General features: G+C 44.9%; 1 protein-coding gene across 1 annotated transcript in view; it reads left to right on the top strand.

Annotated features, from left to right (window-relative positions):
• The first annotated feature begins 15,200 nt into the window (after nucleotides 1–15,200).
• The window catches only part of LOC135509532 (fibulin-1-like), a 51,274-nt gene continuing 49,378 nt past the window's right edge, over nucleotides 15,201–17,096 (top strand). Inside the window, 1 exon segment of the mRNA XM_064930268.1 lies at nucleotides 15,201–15,469. Coding sequence (XP_064786340.1) covers nucleotides 15,415–15,469 — 55 coding nt within the window. The 5' untranslated portion in view covers nucleotides 15,201–15,414.

The following is a 17,096-nucleotide window of genomic DNA, read 5'->3' as shown; positions in this document are numbered from 1 at the left end:
GAGTGTACACACCAGGTTCCCATTAACCCCTTATTATTTCCCTATTTAACCCTCTGGTTCTCATTATGTTTTGTGCGTGATTATTCCTGGTTTGTGTTAGTCGTGTGTGTTAGGGTTGTTATCCCTGCGTGGATTATATTGGCTGATTTATTTTTCAGAGTAAAGTAAGTTATTTTACTCAGTTCTGTGTCCTGCGCTTGGCTCCGTCCTCACCTCTGCACAACTGATATATGACAAAACTCTCAAATCTCAGGTTATATAATGAATGTGGAACAACTAAATGATGGAAATCAGGAAAAGAATAGCTCATGATCTACATCAAACCTTTAAGTTGACCACACTAAATATTACATACTTAGGATGCTTAATAAGTGAGAACAAACATCAAATATATAATGATTTTAATTCCATTTCTCAACAATATCAAAGTAGATGTAATTAAATTGAATAATCTTCCCATAAATCTTACAGGTAGAATAAACTTCTTTAAAATGGTATGGCTGCCAAAGTTTATTTATTTATTTTTGGTAATACCAATTACCCCACCAAAGAAATTATTTTTAAAAAGTATACTCGGTTATAACAGCTTTTCCTTGTTACATATTGTTCAACGCACTAAATAAATGTTATGATTCCACCTGTCATCAGAGGGCGGCACAGACCATCCTAGTGATATTCTCGACACTCAGGTGTGTCCGATTTACTCATTATAATTTCCCTGTTGAAAGAGGTGGGTTTTCTGTTGTCCTTTGCAGAAGTGTGAATTGTTTACTCTGTGTGGTTGTTTCCAAAGTGAGTATTCGAGACTTAGTCTTTGTTGGTTTTTCAAGTGTACTGTGATCCTGTGGCTACCGTTTCTCAGTAAAGTATTATGTTTAACCTTAACCACTGATTCCCCGTCTGGTCTCCATGCTTTTGTCACTTCTAGGTTAGACTACTGCAATGCTCTACTTTCCGGCTACCCAGATAAAGCACCAAATAAACTTCAGTTAGTGCTAAATACGGCTGCTGGAATCCTGACTAGAACCCAAAAATATGATCATATTACTCCAGTGCTAGCCTCCCTACACTGGCTTCCTGTCAAAGCAAGGGCTGATTTCAAGGTTTTACTGTGAACCTACAAAGCATTACATGGGCTTGCTCCTACCTATCTCTCTGATTTGGTCCTGCCGTACATACCTACACGTACGCTACAGTCACAAGACGCAGGCCTCCTAATTGTCCCTAGAATTTCTAAGCAAACAGCTGGAGGCCAGGCTTTCTCCTATAGAGCCTACCCATGTCAGAGACGCAAACTCGGTCTCAACCTTTAAGTCTTTACTGAAGACTCATCTCTTCAGTGGGTCATATGATTGAGTGTAGTCTGGCCCAGGAGTGGGAAGGTGAACGGAAAGGCTCTGGAGCAACGAACGGCCCTTGCTGTCTCTGCCTGGCCGGTTCCCCTCTTTCCACTGGGATTCTCTGCCTCTAACCCTATTACAGGGGCTGAGTCACTGGCTTACTGGGGCTCTCTCATGCCGTCCCTGGAAGGGGTGCGTCACCTGAGTGGGTTGATTCACTGATGTGGTCATCCCTTGGGTTGTGCCATGGCGGAGATCTTTGTGGGCTATACTCAGCCTTGTCTCAGGATGGTAAGTTGGTGGTTGAAGATATCCCTCTAGTAGTGTGGGGGCTGTGCTTTGGCAAAGTGGGTGGGGTTAAATCCTTCCTGTTTGGCCCTGTCCTGGGGTGTCCTCGGATGGGGCCACAGTGTCTCCTGACCCCTCCTGTCTCAGCCTCCAGTATTTATGCTGCAGCAGTTTGTGTCGGGGGGCTAGGGTCAGTTTGTTATATCTGGAGTACTTCTCCTGTCCTATTCGTGTCCTGTGTGAATTTAAGTGTGCTTTCTCTAAATCTCTCATTCTCTCTTTCTTTCTCTCTCTTGGAGGACCTGAGCCCAAAGGACCATGCCCCAGGACTACCTGACATGATGACTCCTTGCTGTCCCCAGTCCACCTGGCCGTGCTGCTGCTCCAGGTTCAACTGTTCTGCCTTATTATTATTCGACCATGTTGGTCATTTATGAACATTTGAACATCTTGGCCATGTTCTGTTATAATCTCCACCCGGCACAGCCAGAAGAGGACTGGCCACCCCACATAGCCTGGTTCCTCTCTAGGTTTCTTCCTAGGTTTTGGCCTTTCTAGGGAGTTTTTCCTAGCCACCGTGCTTCTACACCTGCATTGCTTGCTGTTTGGGGTTTTAGGCTGGCTTTCTGTACAGCACTTTGAGATATCAGCTGATGTACGAAGAGCTATATGAATAAATTTGATTTGATTCTTTGCACCTTGGGTCCAACCTTACCACGTCACAAGAAGAACAATGTGTACATATTGAAGATGGGAATGCTCATCCCCAGACTCTTTTCATGGGTTTATTTTCAAAAGATTAAGCTAAGAACATGAACAACTTCATTGTTAAAACACTAACAATATGGAAAAATATTAAATGTATTCTACAAGAACAAATATCACTCCCTAAAAACACAACCGTATGGTGCAATTCTTGGATAGCTTTTCAGAAATTGTTCCACATAGAAAACTAAAGGCATAGAAACCATAAATGACTTGGTAACGGTAAATATATGTATTTCCATGACAGAATTAAAAAGTAATTTTGTACTGACCAATGTAGATAAAAGTTACATATCACACAATTTCGATTTGAGATCAGAGCAACCTTGAGGGAATCTTATTTGAGTCAGAAAAGGATGTTTACATGAAGAAGAAAGACATACAAAACCTTGACGAGAGCATATTCAACTAACAATTTCAACCAAACATTTTTTAAACTATTGGGACCAAGACTTAAGTATAAAGAACTGATGTTGGCACACGATGGAGGGAAAGTTGGAGCATAACTAACAAAATTACAGTTAACAAAAATGCATGCTTAATCCAGTATAAACTAATGTATAGAATGTATTATACAAGAATCAAAACTCACTAATTCCGTAGCACAGCGGCAGAGTCATGTCTCAATTGCAAAACGAATAGTGACTCCATAATCCATGCCTTCTAGGAACATGATAAAGTCTGGAAGTTGTGGGCAAAGCTAGAAAGTTGGTTGTCAGAAGGATTATGTCTGCATATTTCAAGACAAGGCATTATGGGGGTGTAGTGAGATACCCAATGGGCTGGACGATTCTCTTCTCACCACTCCTCTTGAAAAAGCTATTCTAAAAACTGTTGCCACAAAGTTGGAACCACAGAATCGTCTAGAATGTCATTGTATGCTGTAGCGTTAAGATTTCCCTTGACTGGAACTAAGGTGCCTAGACAGAACCATGAAAAACAGCTCCAGACCGTTATTCCTCCTCCAAACTTTGCAGTTGGCCACTATGCATTGGGGCAGGTAGCGTTCTCCTGGCATCCGCCAAACCCAGATTCATCCATCAGACTGCCAGATGGTGAAGGATGATTCATCACCCCAGGGAACGGATTTCCACTGCTCTGGAGTCCAATGGGGGCGAGCTTTACACCGCTCCAAGTGACGCATAGAATCTTAGGCTTGTTTTTGCGACTGTTCGGCCATGGAAACTAATTTCATGAAGCTCCCGGTGAACAGTTCTTGTGCAGACGTTGCTTCCAGAGGCACTTTGGGACTTGGTAGTGAGTGTTGCAACCAAGGACAGATGATCAGCACTCGGCGGACCCGTTCTGTGAGCATGTGTGACCTACCACTTCACGGCTGAGTCTTTGATGCTCCTAGACGTTTCCACTTCACAATAACAGCACTTAGAATTTACCATGGCAGCTCTAGCAGGGCAGAAATTTTACAAGACTGACTTGTCGGAAAGGTGGCATCCTGTGATGATCACTGAGTCCCTGAGCACCTCAGTAAGGTCATTCTACTGCCACTGTTCGTCAATGGAGATTGCATGGCGGTGTGCTCGATTTTATACACCAGTCAGCAAGCTGAAATAGCCGAATCCACTCATTTGAAGGGGTGTCCACATACTTTTGCATACAGTATAGTGTAACTATCGAAAGTGCATGGGCTACGGAGAGAGTTAAAATGGTAGTTTTAGGCCATGTGGCAAAAGTGATGGGTCGCTGGAGATGGGTGTGTGCTAGTGGGTCTGGGCAGGTGTGATGTAGTTGATATTTGTAGGATGTTGTCCTTTGTATGTGTATGTTTTGTATTGTTAATAAAAGGTCAAATATATATATTGTTAAATACAGTGCCCATGGCAAGCTGCCACAGGCATTTTTGGGATAAATTAAATAATTAGTCATCCATAAATGTGTGATAAACACAGACTCATAAAAAGCCTCTAGCTCAATTAAATTGTATGATCTTTAGCTTTTAAACACATCAACCAACCTTTTAAATTGCATGAGGCAGCAGGGTAGCCTAGTGGTGAGAGCGTTGGACTAGTAACCTGGACTAGTAACCGGAAGGTTGCGAGTTCAAACCCCCGAGCTGACAAGGTACAAATCTGTCATTCTGCCCCTGAACAGGCAGTTAACCCACTGTTCCCAGGCAGTCATTGAAAATAAGAATGTGTTCTTAACTGACTTGCCTGGTTAAACAAAGGTAAAATAAAATAAAAAAATGATATACCTTAAGCCAATTGACAACCGATGCTATTGAGGTAAACACTTTTGCGCACCACCTGGCTGTTACCACCAACATCATTGTGTTTTGATACACCAGAAGTACCTTCATTTCCAATTGGTCACTGGGTTTGCCTTGCATCATTGCATTGCAGAGGTAGTTGCAGTGCAATAATTCCGTGTGTTGCAGAGGCAGGTTCTGTGTGATGCATGCATCGAATATATCCAACATATGCATCAAATGGTATGATATATCAGACCCGAAAGCGTTATTTTATCAATGCTGTGTAATACATTTTGCAGTCAATGTAATGTTCGTCGTCTTCTTCTGATGAGGAGTAAGATAGATCGAACCAATTTGCAGCGTGGTAAGTGTCCATCATTTAATAAGAAAATGGAACACTACAAAATACAAAACAAACAACGTGAAACAAACGAACCAGTCCCATGTGGCACAGACACAAACACGGAAAATAACACCCACAAAACCCAGGTGGAAAAAGGCTACCTAAGTATGATTCTCAATCAGAGACAACTAATGACACCTGCCTCTGATTGAGAACCATACTAGGCCGAACACAAAAACCAACATAGAAAAACAAACAGACTGTCCACCCCAACTCACGCCCTGACCATACTGAAACAAAGGAACTAAGGTCAGAACGTGACAGTCAAACTTTCTTGCATTACGTAATCCACATGTTTTAGTGGATAGGGTGAGTATTGGTTAAGTGGCACAGCTATGTTTTTTTAATGGATATCTTTAAATGTGTAAAATAACAACCAACAATCAATGTCTGTGTGCGAGGAAGTACACTACCGATCAAAACGTAATAGAAAACCTACTCATTCAAGGGTTTTTCTTTATTTTTACTATTTTCTACATTTGTAGAATAATAGTGAAGACATCAAAACTATGAAATAACACATATGGAATCAGGTAATAAACAAAAAACAAATCAAAAAAATAAATATATTTGATAGCCACTAGCCAAATAGCCACCCTTTGCATTGATGACAGCTTTGCACACTCTTGGCACTATCAACTAGTTTCATAATGTAGTCACCTGGAATGCATTTCAATGAATAGGTTAACATAAGCCCTATTTGGTAAAAGACCAAGTCCATATTATGGCAAGAACAGCTCAAATAAGCGAAGAGAAATGACAGTCCATCATTACTTTAAGACATGAAGGTCAGTCAATACGGAAAATGTGTGCAGTCACAATAACCATCAAGCGCTGTGATGAATCTGGCTCTCATGAGGACCCCCACAGGAATGGAAGACCCAGAGTTACCTCTGCTGCAGAGGATAAGTTCATTAGAGTTACCAGCCTCAGATATTGCAGCCCAAATAAATGCTTCACAGAGTTCAAGTAACAGACACATCTCAACATCAACTGTTCAGAGGAAACTGTGTGAATCAGGCCTTTTTGGTCAAATTGCTGCAAAGAAACCACTACTGAAGGACACCAATAAGAAGAAGAGACTTGCTTGGGACAAGAAACATGAGCAATGGATGTTTTACCGGTGGAAATTTGTCCTTTTGGTCTGGAGTCCAAATTGGAGATTTTTTTCTTGGGGAGATGCGGTGCGGGTGAACGGAAGATCTCCGCACCGTAAAGCATGGAGGAGGAGGTGTTATGGTGGGGGAGTTCTTTGCTGGTGACACTGTCTGTGATTTATGTAGAATTCAACACACACTTAACCAGCATGTCTACCACAGCATTCTGCAGCGATACGCCATCCCATCTGGTTAGGGCTTAATTTGTTTTTCAAATGGACAATGACCCAAAACACACCTCCGGGCTGTGTAAGGGCTATTTAACCAACACACCTGGCCTCCACAATCCCCCAACCTCAACCCAATTGAGATGGTTTGGGATGAGTCGGACCGCAAAGTGAAGGAAAAGCAGTAAACAAGTGCTCAGCATATGTGGGAACTCCTTCAAGAATGTTGGAAAAGTATTCCAGGTGTAGATAGTTGAGAGAATGCCAAGAGCGTGCAAGACTGTTATCAAGGCAAATGGTGGCTATTTGAATAATCTCAAATATAATATATGTTTTGATTTGATTCATACTTTTTTTGTTACTACATGATTCCATATGTGTTATTTCATAGTTTTGATGTCTTCACTATGATTATACAATGTAGACAATAGTTAAAATAAAGAAAAACCCTTGAATGAGTTTGTGTTCTAAAACTTTTGACTGGTAGTGTATGTGACAATACAAAATGGGTTCAATTAGTATGACGCCATCATTGTGGGCTTGGCATCCCTTTTAATGACGTGTGTCTCTCGAGTCATAATGGTAAGTACAATTATATAAGGTTCTGAGGTAAATAATGGAAAGGTTATACAAAACTAAGAAAGGATATTTTGTGTTTCATTACAACATATTCTGTAATGTTATGTACTGTAAATCAAAATGACTTTGCCTACTGTCAAACTGGGACACCCTGTTACTGTCAAACTAGGACACTCCTCTAGGCCTGTCACGTTCTGACCATCGTTCGTGTGTGTTTTCCTTGTTTTAGTGTTGGTCAGGACGTGAGCTGGGTGGGCATTCTATGTTGTGTGTCTGGTTTGTCCATTTCTATGTTAGGCCTGATATGGTTCTCAATCAGAGGCAGGTGTTAGTCATTGTCTCTGATTGGGAACCATATTTAGGTAGCCTGGGTTTCACTGTGTGTTTGTGGGTGATTGTTCCTGTCTCTGTGTTTTGCACCAGATAGGGCTGTTTTTGGTTTTCTACGTTTGTTGTTTTTGTAGTGTTCATGTTTATCTGTTTTAATTAAACATGAATCAATTTAACCATGCCGCGTTTTGGTCCTCCTCTACTTCACCACAGGAAAACCCTTACAGAATCACCCACCTTGCTCCAAGGACCAAGCGACGTGGTAAATGGAGGCAGCAGGAGAAGCGACAGGTGCAGCAGGAGCAACATCAGCAGCAGGAGAAGCAGCAGAAGCAGCAGCAGCAGAAGCAGCAGCAGGAGCAAACAGCAGCAGCAGCAGCAGGAGCAAACAGCAGCAGCAGCAGCAGTGGGAGAGGCTGCACTATTTGGAGGAATGGACTTGGGAGGAGATCCTTGACGGGAAAGGACCCTGGGCAGAGCCAGGGGAATACTGCCACCCCAAAGCCGAGCTGGAGGCAGCGAAAGCAGAGAGGCGACATTATGAGGAGCTAGCACGGCAGAGCGGCTGGAAGCCCGAGAGGTACCCCCAAACATTTCTTGGGGGTGGGGGCACAGGGAGAGTGTGGCAGAGGCAGGAGCCAGACCTGAGCCAACTCCCCCTGTTAACCGTAAGGAGCCATGGATGTATTCGGAGCTATCGGCGAAACTGAGGGCTGAGTCTGAGAGGGTCGAGGAGTTATTGGACAGAATGGAGGAGAGTGAACATGATGAGGAGACACTTGAGGAGGTGTTAATAGAATTGGGGGAGTGTGAAGAGAGAGAGGAGTCGCTTTGGCGTAGTATGCAAGGCATTCGCCCTCAGGTGTGTGTCCCCAGCCCGGTACCACCAGTGCCGGCACCCCGCACCAGGCTGTCTCTCCGTTCCATCAACACAGGTGCTCCCGCCTGTCCGGCGCTACCAGAGTTTCCGCCCCTCAGTCCAGAGGCGCCAGAGCCCCTCAGTCCAGAGGCGCCAGAGCCCCTCAGTCCAGAGGCGCCAGAGCCTCTCTGTTCAGCACTGCCTGAGCTACCCGTCTGCCCAGCGCCGTCAGCGCCGTCAGTCTGCCCAGCGCCGTCAGTCTGCCCAGCGCCGTCAGTCTGCCCAGCGCCGTCAGTCTGCCCAGCGCCGCCAGTCTGTCCAGCTCCGTCAGTCTGCCCAGCGCCATCAGCGCCGCCAGTCTGCCCAGCGCCGCCAGTCTGCCCAGCGCCACCAGTCTGCCCAGCGCCGCCAGTGCCGCCAGTCTGCCCAGTGCCGCCAGTCTGCCCAGCGCCGCCAGTCTGCCCAGCGCCATCAGCGCCGCCAGTCTGCCCAGCGCCGTCAGTCTGCCCAGCGCCGTCAGTGCCGCCAGTCTGCCCAGCGCCGTCAGTGCCGCCAGTCTGCCCAGCGCCGTCAGTGCCGCCAGTCTGCCCAGCGCCGTCAGTGCCGCCAGTCTGCCCAGCGCCGTCAGTGCCGCCAGTCTGCCCAGCGCCGTCAGTGCCACCAGTCTGCCCAGCGCCGTCAGTGCCGCCAGTCTGCCCAGCGCCACCAGTCTGCCCAGCGCCGTCAGTGCCGCCAGTCTGCCCAGCGCCGCCAGTCTGCCCAGTGCCGCCAGTCTGCCCAGTGTCGCCAGTCTGCCAGGATCCGCCAGTCAGCCAGACTCTTCCAGATCTGCCAGACTCTTCCAGATCTGCCAGACTCTTCCAGATCTGCCAGACTCTTCCAGATCTGCCAGACTCTTCCAGATCTGCCAGACTCTTGCAGATCTGCCAGTCGGCCAGACTCTTCCAGATCTGCCAGTCGGCCAGACTCTTCCAGTCGGCCAGACTCTTCCAGTCGGCCAGACTCTTCCAGATCCGCCAGTCGGCCAGACTCTTCCAGATCCGCCAGTCGGCCAGACTCTTCCAGATCCGATCCCAGTCGGCCAGACTCTTCCAGAGACAGACTCTTCCAGATCCGCCAGTCGGCCAGACTCTTCCAGATCCGCCAGTCGGCCAGACTCTTCCAGATCCGCCAGTCGGCCAGACTCTTCCAGATCCGCCAGTCGGCCAGACTCTTCCAGATCCGCCAGTCGGCCAGGATCCGCCAGAACTGCCAGTCGGCCAGGATCCGCCATTCAGCCAGGATCTGCCAGAACTGCCAGTCTGCCAGGATCTTCCAGATCTGCCAGTCGGCCAGACTCTTCCAGATCCGCCAGTCGGCCAGACTCTTCCAGATCCGCCAGTCGGCCAGACTCTTCCAGATCCGCCAGTCGGCCAGACTCTTCCAGATCCGCCAGTCGGCCAGGATCCGCCAGAACCGCCAGTCGGCCAGGATCCGCCATTCAGCCAGGATCTGCCAGAACTGCCAGTCTGCCAGGATCTTCCAGATCTGCCAGTCAGCCAGGTTCCGCCAGGATCTGCCAGAACTGCCAGTCAGCCAGGATCCGCCAGTCAGCCAGGATCCACCATTCCGCCAGGATCTGCCGGAACCGCCAGCCAGCCAGGATCTGCCAGAACCACCAGCCAGCCTGAATCTGCTCGATTCATCGACCTGCCTGAGCTTCCTCTCAGTCCCGAGCTGCCCCTCTGTCCCGAGCTGCCCCTCTGTCCCGAGCTGCCCCTCTGTCCCGAGCTGCCCCTCTGTCCCGTGTTATTTAGTAGGGTTGCCGTGGCTAGGAGGTCACGGAAGCGGACAAGGTGAGGGAGGACTACGGTGATGTGGGGGCCACGTCCAGCACCAGAGCCGCCACCGCGGACAGATGCCCACCCAGACTCTCCCCTATAGGTTTAGGTTGTGCGTTCGGAGTCCGCACCTTGAGGGGGGGTACTGTCACGTTCTGACCATCATGCGTGGGTGTTTTCCTTGTTTTAGTGTTGGTCAGGACGTGAGCTGGGTGGGCATTCTATGTTGTGTGTCTGGTTTGTCCATTTCTATGTTAGGCCTGATATGGTTCTCAATCAGAGGCAGGTGTTAGTCATTGTCTCTGATTGGGAACCATATTTAGGTAGCCTGGGTTTCACTGTGTGTTTGTGGGTGATTGTTCCTGTCTCTGTGTTTTGCACCAGATAGGGCTGTTTTTGGTTTTCTACGTTTGTTGTTTTTGTAGTTTAATTAAAACAGATAAACATGAACACATGAATCAATTTACCCACGCCGCGTTTTGGTCCTCTTCTACTTCACCACAGGAAAACCCTTACAAGGCCATTGTAATCCAGAACATTTTATTTTATTTATAGTACACATAGGCTACATCATATAATTATAATCAAGTATGATGATAATAATAATCATAATGGTAATAATAAATTATAATTCTTAATCAAATAAAATAACATTTATTTATATAGCCCTTCTTACATCAGCTGAAATCTCAAAGTGCTGTACAGAAACCCAGCCTAAAACCCCAAACAGCAAGTCTGAGACAGGTAGCACGTCCGGTGAACAGGTCAGGGTTCCATAGCCGCAGGCAGAACAATTGAAACTGGAGCAGCAGCACGGCCAGGTGGACTGGGAACAGCAAGGAGTCATCATGCCAGGTAGTCCTGAGGCATGGTCCTAGGGCTTAGGTCCTCCGAGAGAGGAAAGAGAGAATTAGAGGGAGCATATTTAAATTCACACAGGACACCGGATAAGACAGGAGAAATACTCCAGATATAACAGACTGACCCTAGCCCCCCGACACATAAACTACTGCAGCATAAATACTGGAGGCTGAGACAGGAGGGGTCAGGTGACACTGTGGCCCCATCCGATGATACCCCCAGACAGGGCCAAACAGGCAGGATATAACCCCACCCACTTTGCCAAAGCACAGCCCCCACACCACTAGAGGGATATCTTCAACCACCAACTTACCATCCTGAGACAAGGCCGAGTATAGCCCACAAAGATCTTCACCACAGCACAACCCGAGGGGGGGACTCAATACACTCAAGTGATGCACCCCTCCTAGGGAAGGCATGGAAGAGCACCAGTAAGCCAGTGCCCCTGTAATAGGGATAGAGTCAGAGAATCCCCGTGGAGAGAGGGGAACCGGTCAGGCAGAGACAGCAAGAGCGGTTTGTTGCTCCAGAGCCTTTCCGTTCACCTTCACACTCCTGGGCCAGACTACACTCAATCATATGACCCACTGAAGGGATGAGGGGATGGGTCTTCCGTAAAGACTTAAAGGTTGAGACTGAGTCTGCGTCTCTCACATGGGTAGGCAGACCATTCCATAAAATTGGAGCTCTATAGGAGAAAGCCTTGCCTCCAGCTGTTTGCTTAGAAATTCTAGGGATAATTAGGAGGCCTGCATCTTGTGACCGTAGCGTACGTGTAGGTATGTACGGCAGGACCAAATCAGAAAGATAGGTAGGAGCAAGCCCATGTCATGCTTTGTAGGTTAGCAATAAAACCTTGAAATCAGCCCTTGCCTTAACAGGAAGCCAGTGTAGGGAAGGTAGCACTGGAGTAATATGATCCAATTTTTTGGTTCTAGTCAGGATTCCAGCAGCCGTATTTAGCACTAACTGAAGTTTATTTAGTGCTTTATCCAGGTAGCCGAAAGTAAACCATTGCAGTAGTCTAACCTAGAGGTAACAAAAGCATGGATTAATTTTTCTGTATAATTTTTGGACAGAAAGTTTCTGATTTTTGCAATGTTACGTAGATGGAAAAAAGCTGTCCTTGAAACAGTCTTGATATGTTCGTTAGAAGAGAGATTAGGGTCCAGAGTAACGCCGAGGTCCTAAACGATTTCATTTCAGACGACTGTACCACCATCTAGATTAATTGTCAGATTCAACAGAAGATCTCTTTGTTTCTTGGGACCTAAAACACGCATCTCTGTTTTGTCCGAGTTTAAAAGTAGAAAGTTTGCAGCCATCCACTTCCCTATGTCTGAAACACAGGCTTCTAGCGAGGGCAATTTTGGGGCTTCTGTCACGTTCTGACCTTTATTTCCTTTGTTTTGTCATTATTTAGTATGGTCAGGGTGTGAGTTGGGGTGGGCAGTCTATGTTTGTTTTTCTATGATTTGGGTATTTCTAAGTTTCGGCCTAGTATGGTTCTCAATCAGAGGCAGGTGTCATTAGTTGACTCTGATTGAGAATCATACTTAGGTAGCCTGGGTTTCACTGTGTGTTTGTGCGTGATTGTTCCTGTCTCTGTGTCAGTTTGCACCAGAATAGGCTGTTTAGGTTTTCACGTTACGTTTCTTGTTTTGTAGTGTTCGTGTTTATCGTTTTATTAAACATGAATCAAAATAACCACGCTGCGCTTTGGTCCGCCTCTCCTTCGACAAAAGAAAACCGTTACAGCTTCACCATGTTTCCTTGAAATGTACAGCTGTGTGTCATCCGCATAGCAGTGAAAGTTAACATTATGTTTTCCCCAAGAGATAAAATATATAGTGAAAATAATAGTGGTCCTAAAACGGAACCTTGAGGAACACTGAAATTTACAGTTGATTTGTCAGAGGACAAAACATTCACAGAGACAAACTGATATCTTTCCGACAGATCTAAACCAGGCCAGAACTTGTCCGTGTAGACCAATTTGGGTTTCCAATCTCTCCAAAAGAATGTGGTGATCGATGGTATCAGAGCAGCACTAAGGCCTAGGAGCACGAGGACACATGTAGAGCCTCGGTCTAAAGCCATTAAAAGGTAATTTATCACCTTCACAAGTGCAGTCTCAGTGCTATGATGGGATCTAAAACCAGACTGAAGCATTTCGTATACATTGTTCGTCTTCAGGAAGGCAGTGAGTTGCTGTGCAACAGCTTTTTCTAAAAGATTCGATATAGGCCGATAGTTTTTTTTATATTTTCTGGGTCAAGGTTTGGCTTTTTCAAGAGAGGCTTTATTACTGCCACTTTTAGTGAGTTTGGTACACATCCGGTGGATAGAGAGCCGTTTATTATGTTCAACATAGAAGGGCCAAGCACAGGAAGCAGCTCTTTCAGTAGTTTAGTTGGAATAGGGTCCAGTATGCAGCGTGAAGGTTTAGAGGCCATGATTATTTTCATCATTATGTCAAGAGATATAGTACTAAAACACTTGAGCGTCTCTCTTGATCCTAGGTCCTGGCAGAGTTGTGCAGACTCAGGACAACTGAGCTTTGGAGGAATATGCAGATTTAACGAGGAGTCTGTAATTTGCTTTCTGATGATCATGATCTTTTCCTCAAAGGAAGTTCATGAATTTATTACTGCTGAAGTTAAAGCCATCCTCTCTTGGGGAATGCTGCTTTTTTAGTTAGCTTTGCGACAGTATCAAAAATACATTTTGGATTGTTCTTATTTTCCTCAATTAAGTTGGAAAAATAGGATGATCGAGCAGCCGTGAGGGCTCTTCGATGCTGCACGGTACTGTCTTTTCAAGCTAGTCGGAAGTCTTCCAGTTTGATGTGGCGCCATTTCCGTTCCAAACCTCTAACTTTGTACAGTACTAATGCAATTAATCAAATCAGTCACACTACGAAATGCTACCAAATAAACCACAATTCATTCATAATATTGTGAATACATAGTTTCACAGACATATTGTTGCATTTTTTTCTGGTATGTGTAAAATCGTTAAGAATAATATAAATCCAGTCTGCACACCCCCAAAATGAATTGGTTTAGTCTTGACTCTTGACTCTTGGTTGACAGTGTTGGGGGATGGGTAATGTATTAACACTCGAGTGCCAAATCAACACAAATTTGTTTCTATTTGTCTTTGTTACTTCTTTTTGATATTTATGAGTCTTATTTTTTAATAGATTTTTATATAGTTTAAAATGTTATGATTATTTATTTGTGTTCCAAATGTCTGAATACAAATTACATTTAGTGCAGAATGGTGCTGGGGGTGCAGCCGCCACTGAGTAGAGTTCTTAAGCTATTTAAAATGGTATCATGTTGGGATTAAGACAATTGGATGATTCTGTAAGGAAAGCACATTTTCAGAAAGTGTCCCACTTTACCAATACTCACCCTATGTGTGCAACAAAAGTAGAACATTCAACTTTTGATAGTATTTCTGTCAAATCTATGCATACAATTTGATGCATATGTTGGATAAATCCATTTCATGCGCCACACAGAACACTGAACCCACTGCAACTGCCTCCGCAACGCAAGGCTGCAAAGCAAGCGCAGCATTCATTCATTAACATGCTTCTGGTGCACCAAAACGCAATGACGCTGTCGGTGAGGTAGGCCTACATCCATGCATTCACTGTAGTTGTGTATCTACGCACAGGCAGTTCGAATTAAGAGGAAATTGTTTTTAGGTCTATAGCTCTCCCACATCGGAATGTGCTTTGTTTCACCATTTGGTGAAAAAGAAACCCCAAGTCTGTCTGTCACACTCTGGGAGGATGAAATAACCAGACAGACAGACCAAATAGCATATGCTTCAATTAAATCAATCATTTTCCCGAAGGGCAATTTTATCAACCTCAAATACCGTGGTGGCGAATAATTACACAAGTCTGTCTACCGAGGAGGATGGTCGTAAATGTTCCAAAATATGGAATATGCATTACATTTTCAAAAAATTTGCCTTAACCGACAAAATTCTAAGGATTTGATGTATTGAAGTCTGGCTATGGCCACAACAGGTTTTTATATAACCACAGAACCACTCCATAGTGGAGTCCAGATGTTATTCAGAGAAAACAGTGGGATCATTCTGTCACAGACAGAGATGTCTGGATGAAAGTAATTGAAGTTGGGGGACATTGTCAAATAATCATTACAGATTTTCAGTCAAAATAATACATGTATATTTTAGGCTACTTATTTATCTGTCATAATGAAACGGCGTGAATTAAATGAGTATGTCCTATAAGACATTGGACGTATACTACTGTAAAGTGGAAATCAATACACTGCAGTTGTGGTTTCTGGAGTTTAGATTTCTTTTAGCGTCACCCGCCCCTTGGAGCAAGATAGACGCTCGTTCCGAGGTTGCGTTCCGAGACAGACACGATGACGCTGCGATTCACTCGCCCCATCACAAGCACAAACACACACTCGTATAGACTACTCCTGTCCAGCGTGAGCTCACCGTTTTTCTACCTTTCGCTTGAAAATCTGCGTGTCCGTGAGAAACTGTACTGTTGGTTCACGCTCTTAGTGCAGAATATTACAGACCTGACTGTTTGACACTTTTTGCGTGTTTGCAAAAAAATTATCTTCCTTATCCAATGGGTTCCGGGATAGTTATACTTTTCTCTCTGTTCGGAGTTCTCAACGGACAAGGTCAGTTACCGTTTTACTTCAGGATACTAACCTACTGTTTCAAGATTGAATTCTTCCCATGAGAATCAATCCATGCCCATGCGTGATGCATATGGTTGGAATACCATATAAATTCACTCAGGCATGTTAGATATTTCAAACATATCACCCTAAGCAGGCTACTGCACTATCACTGTATGGACAGATATAAGGTCGGGTAGCACTGGAGTTAAAAAGTTCCCATAAAGTGTTTACATGTGATTTCATGAACACTTTATGGTAGTTATATTACAGTAGTAACTTGAAGCCTACTGTGTTACATGCTGTTCAGTGTGTGTGTCATTTGGATTTTGGTTTGCTTTGATTTTGTGTGTGTGTGTGTCTTGTTGCCAGTAAAACATCTGCCCATGATTACCAGTTTTAGGGAAGATTTCAACATTCCCAATTTGTCCTAAAGTGATTTGACAGGGATTAAATGTATTTTGCGTTGTGTAAAATATGGATTTATTTCACCAGTAGAAATTTCTCAGACTACTGGAAATGATTTCCCAAGCTGAAACCGTAACAAGGTTTTAAAGTTTAGAGTACGGCAATGTGCCCAAAATGATTGCTGCTCAACCAGCAAACCAGATGCAGGGCAGGTCTCTCCTTAAAACTCAGACACACCAGTAGGATTGTCAATCTCTTGTGTGCTCACACAGCAAAGACTTGGATGTCGTCAGCCACTCAGCCTTTGTTAAACTACTCCAAACCAGAAGGTGGCAGTAGCGCTTGACAGCGCATATCAGTGCATATTGCTTATGGTCTAGATTCCAAGCTATCTGCGCTAATGTTGCTATTTTGTAGAAAGCCCTTGTTGATACTAGCCAGGTGCCTACAACTAGACAACTAGCTAGCAAAATGACAAAGAAACAAGTTATTCCATACCATACTGCCAGTGCCAGCCCACAGCCCAATGTTTTGCTAGCTAGGTAATGTTATCATATTTAGCTAGCTAGTTAAGGACACTGCACTAACTCAGCAGTTAACACAGGCAGCCGTTTCATGGAAACTTCTTCAAACTAGCTAATCCATTGTGATTTAATTATCACGTCAATACTAGTTAAAGTGGTTAACTAGTTTGGATGTAGTAATTATTGTTGTGTGAATTTTGTCTGTGCACTTAACTAGCTACCTCCCATAGCCTACATTGCATATGAAGTGTGACTGTCTCATCGGTGGATGTTTGAACAAATGTCCCCCTTTCCCTTTTTTGTTGTTGTTGGCTCCCCCACTTGGGGTGTTCGTGCTCTCTGACTGGTTCAAAGTCATTGGCCACTTGTGAGCATTGCGATTCTACAAGTAGAATAGGTAGGTTCGTCACTACGCAGCAGGTATCGCTTTTGTTCTAGCAAGAGAAGGAATGGCCTCCCACTATAATAAGTACTTATCAGAAGTGAGATTCACGGTGTGTTTCATACTTTTCACTATGAGGGTGTGTCAAATGAGTCTACTAGGAACACTGAGCGGAGGCTGGTCTGGAAAGGGAGCACGGTCCTGATTTAAACCTTGACAGGATCGGTGGGTCCCCCATGGGATGGTTGAGCTAACGTAGGCTAATGTGATTAGCATGAGGTTGTAAGTAACAACAACATTTTCCAGGACATAG

The sequence above is a fragment of the Oncorhynchus masou genome, chromosome 22 (assembly GCF_036934945.1).
Source record: "Oncorhynchus masou masou isolate Uvic2021 chromosome 22, UVic_Omas_1.1, whole genome shotgun sequence".
Classification (NCBI taxonomy): domain Eukaryota; kingdom Metazoa; phylum Chordata; class Actinopteri; order Salmoniformes; family Salmonidae; genus Oncorhynchus; species Oncorhynchus masou.
Note: the sequence above shows the minus strand (reverse complement) of the source record. Positions and strands in the feature narration are given on the sequence as shown.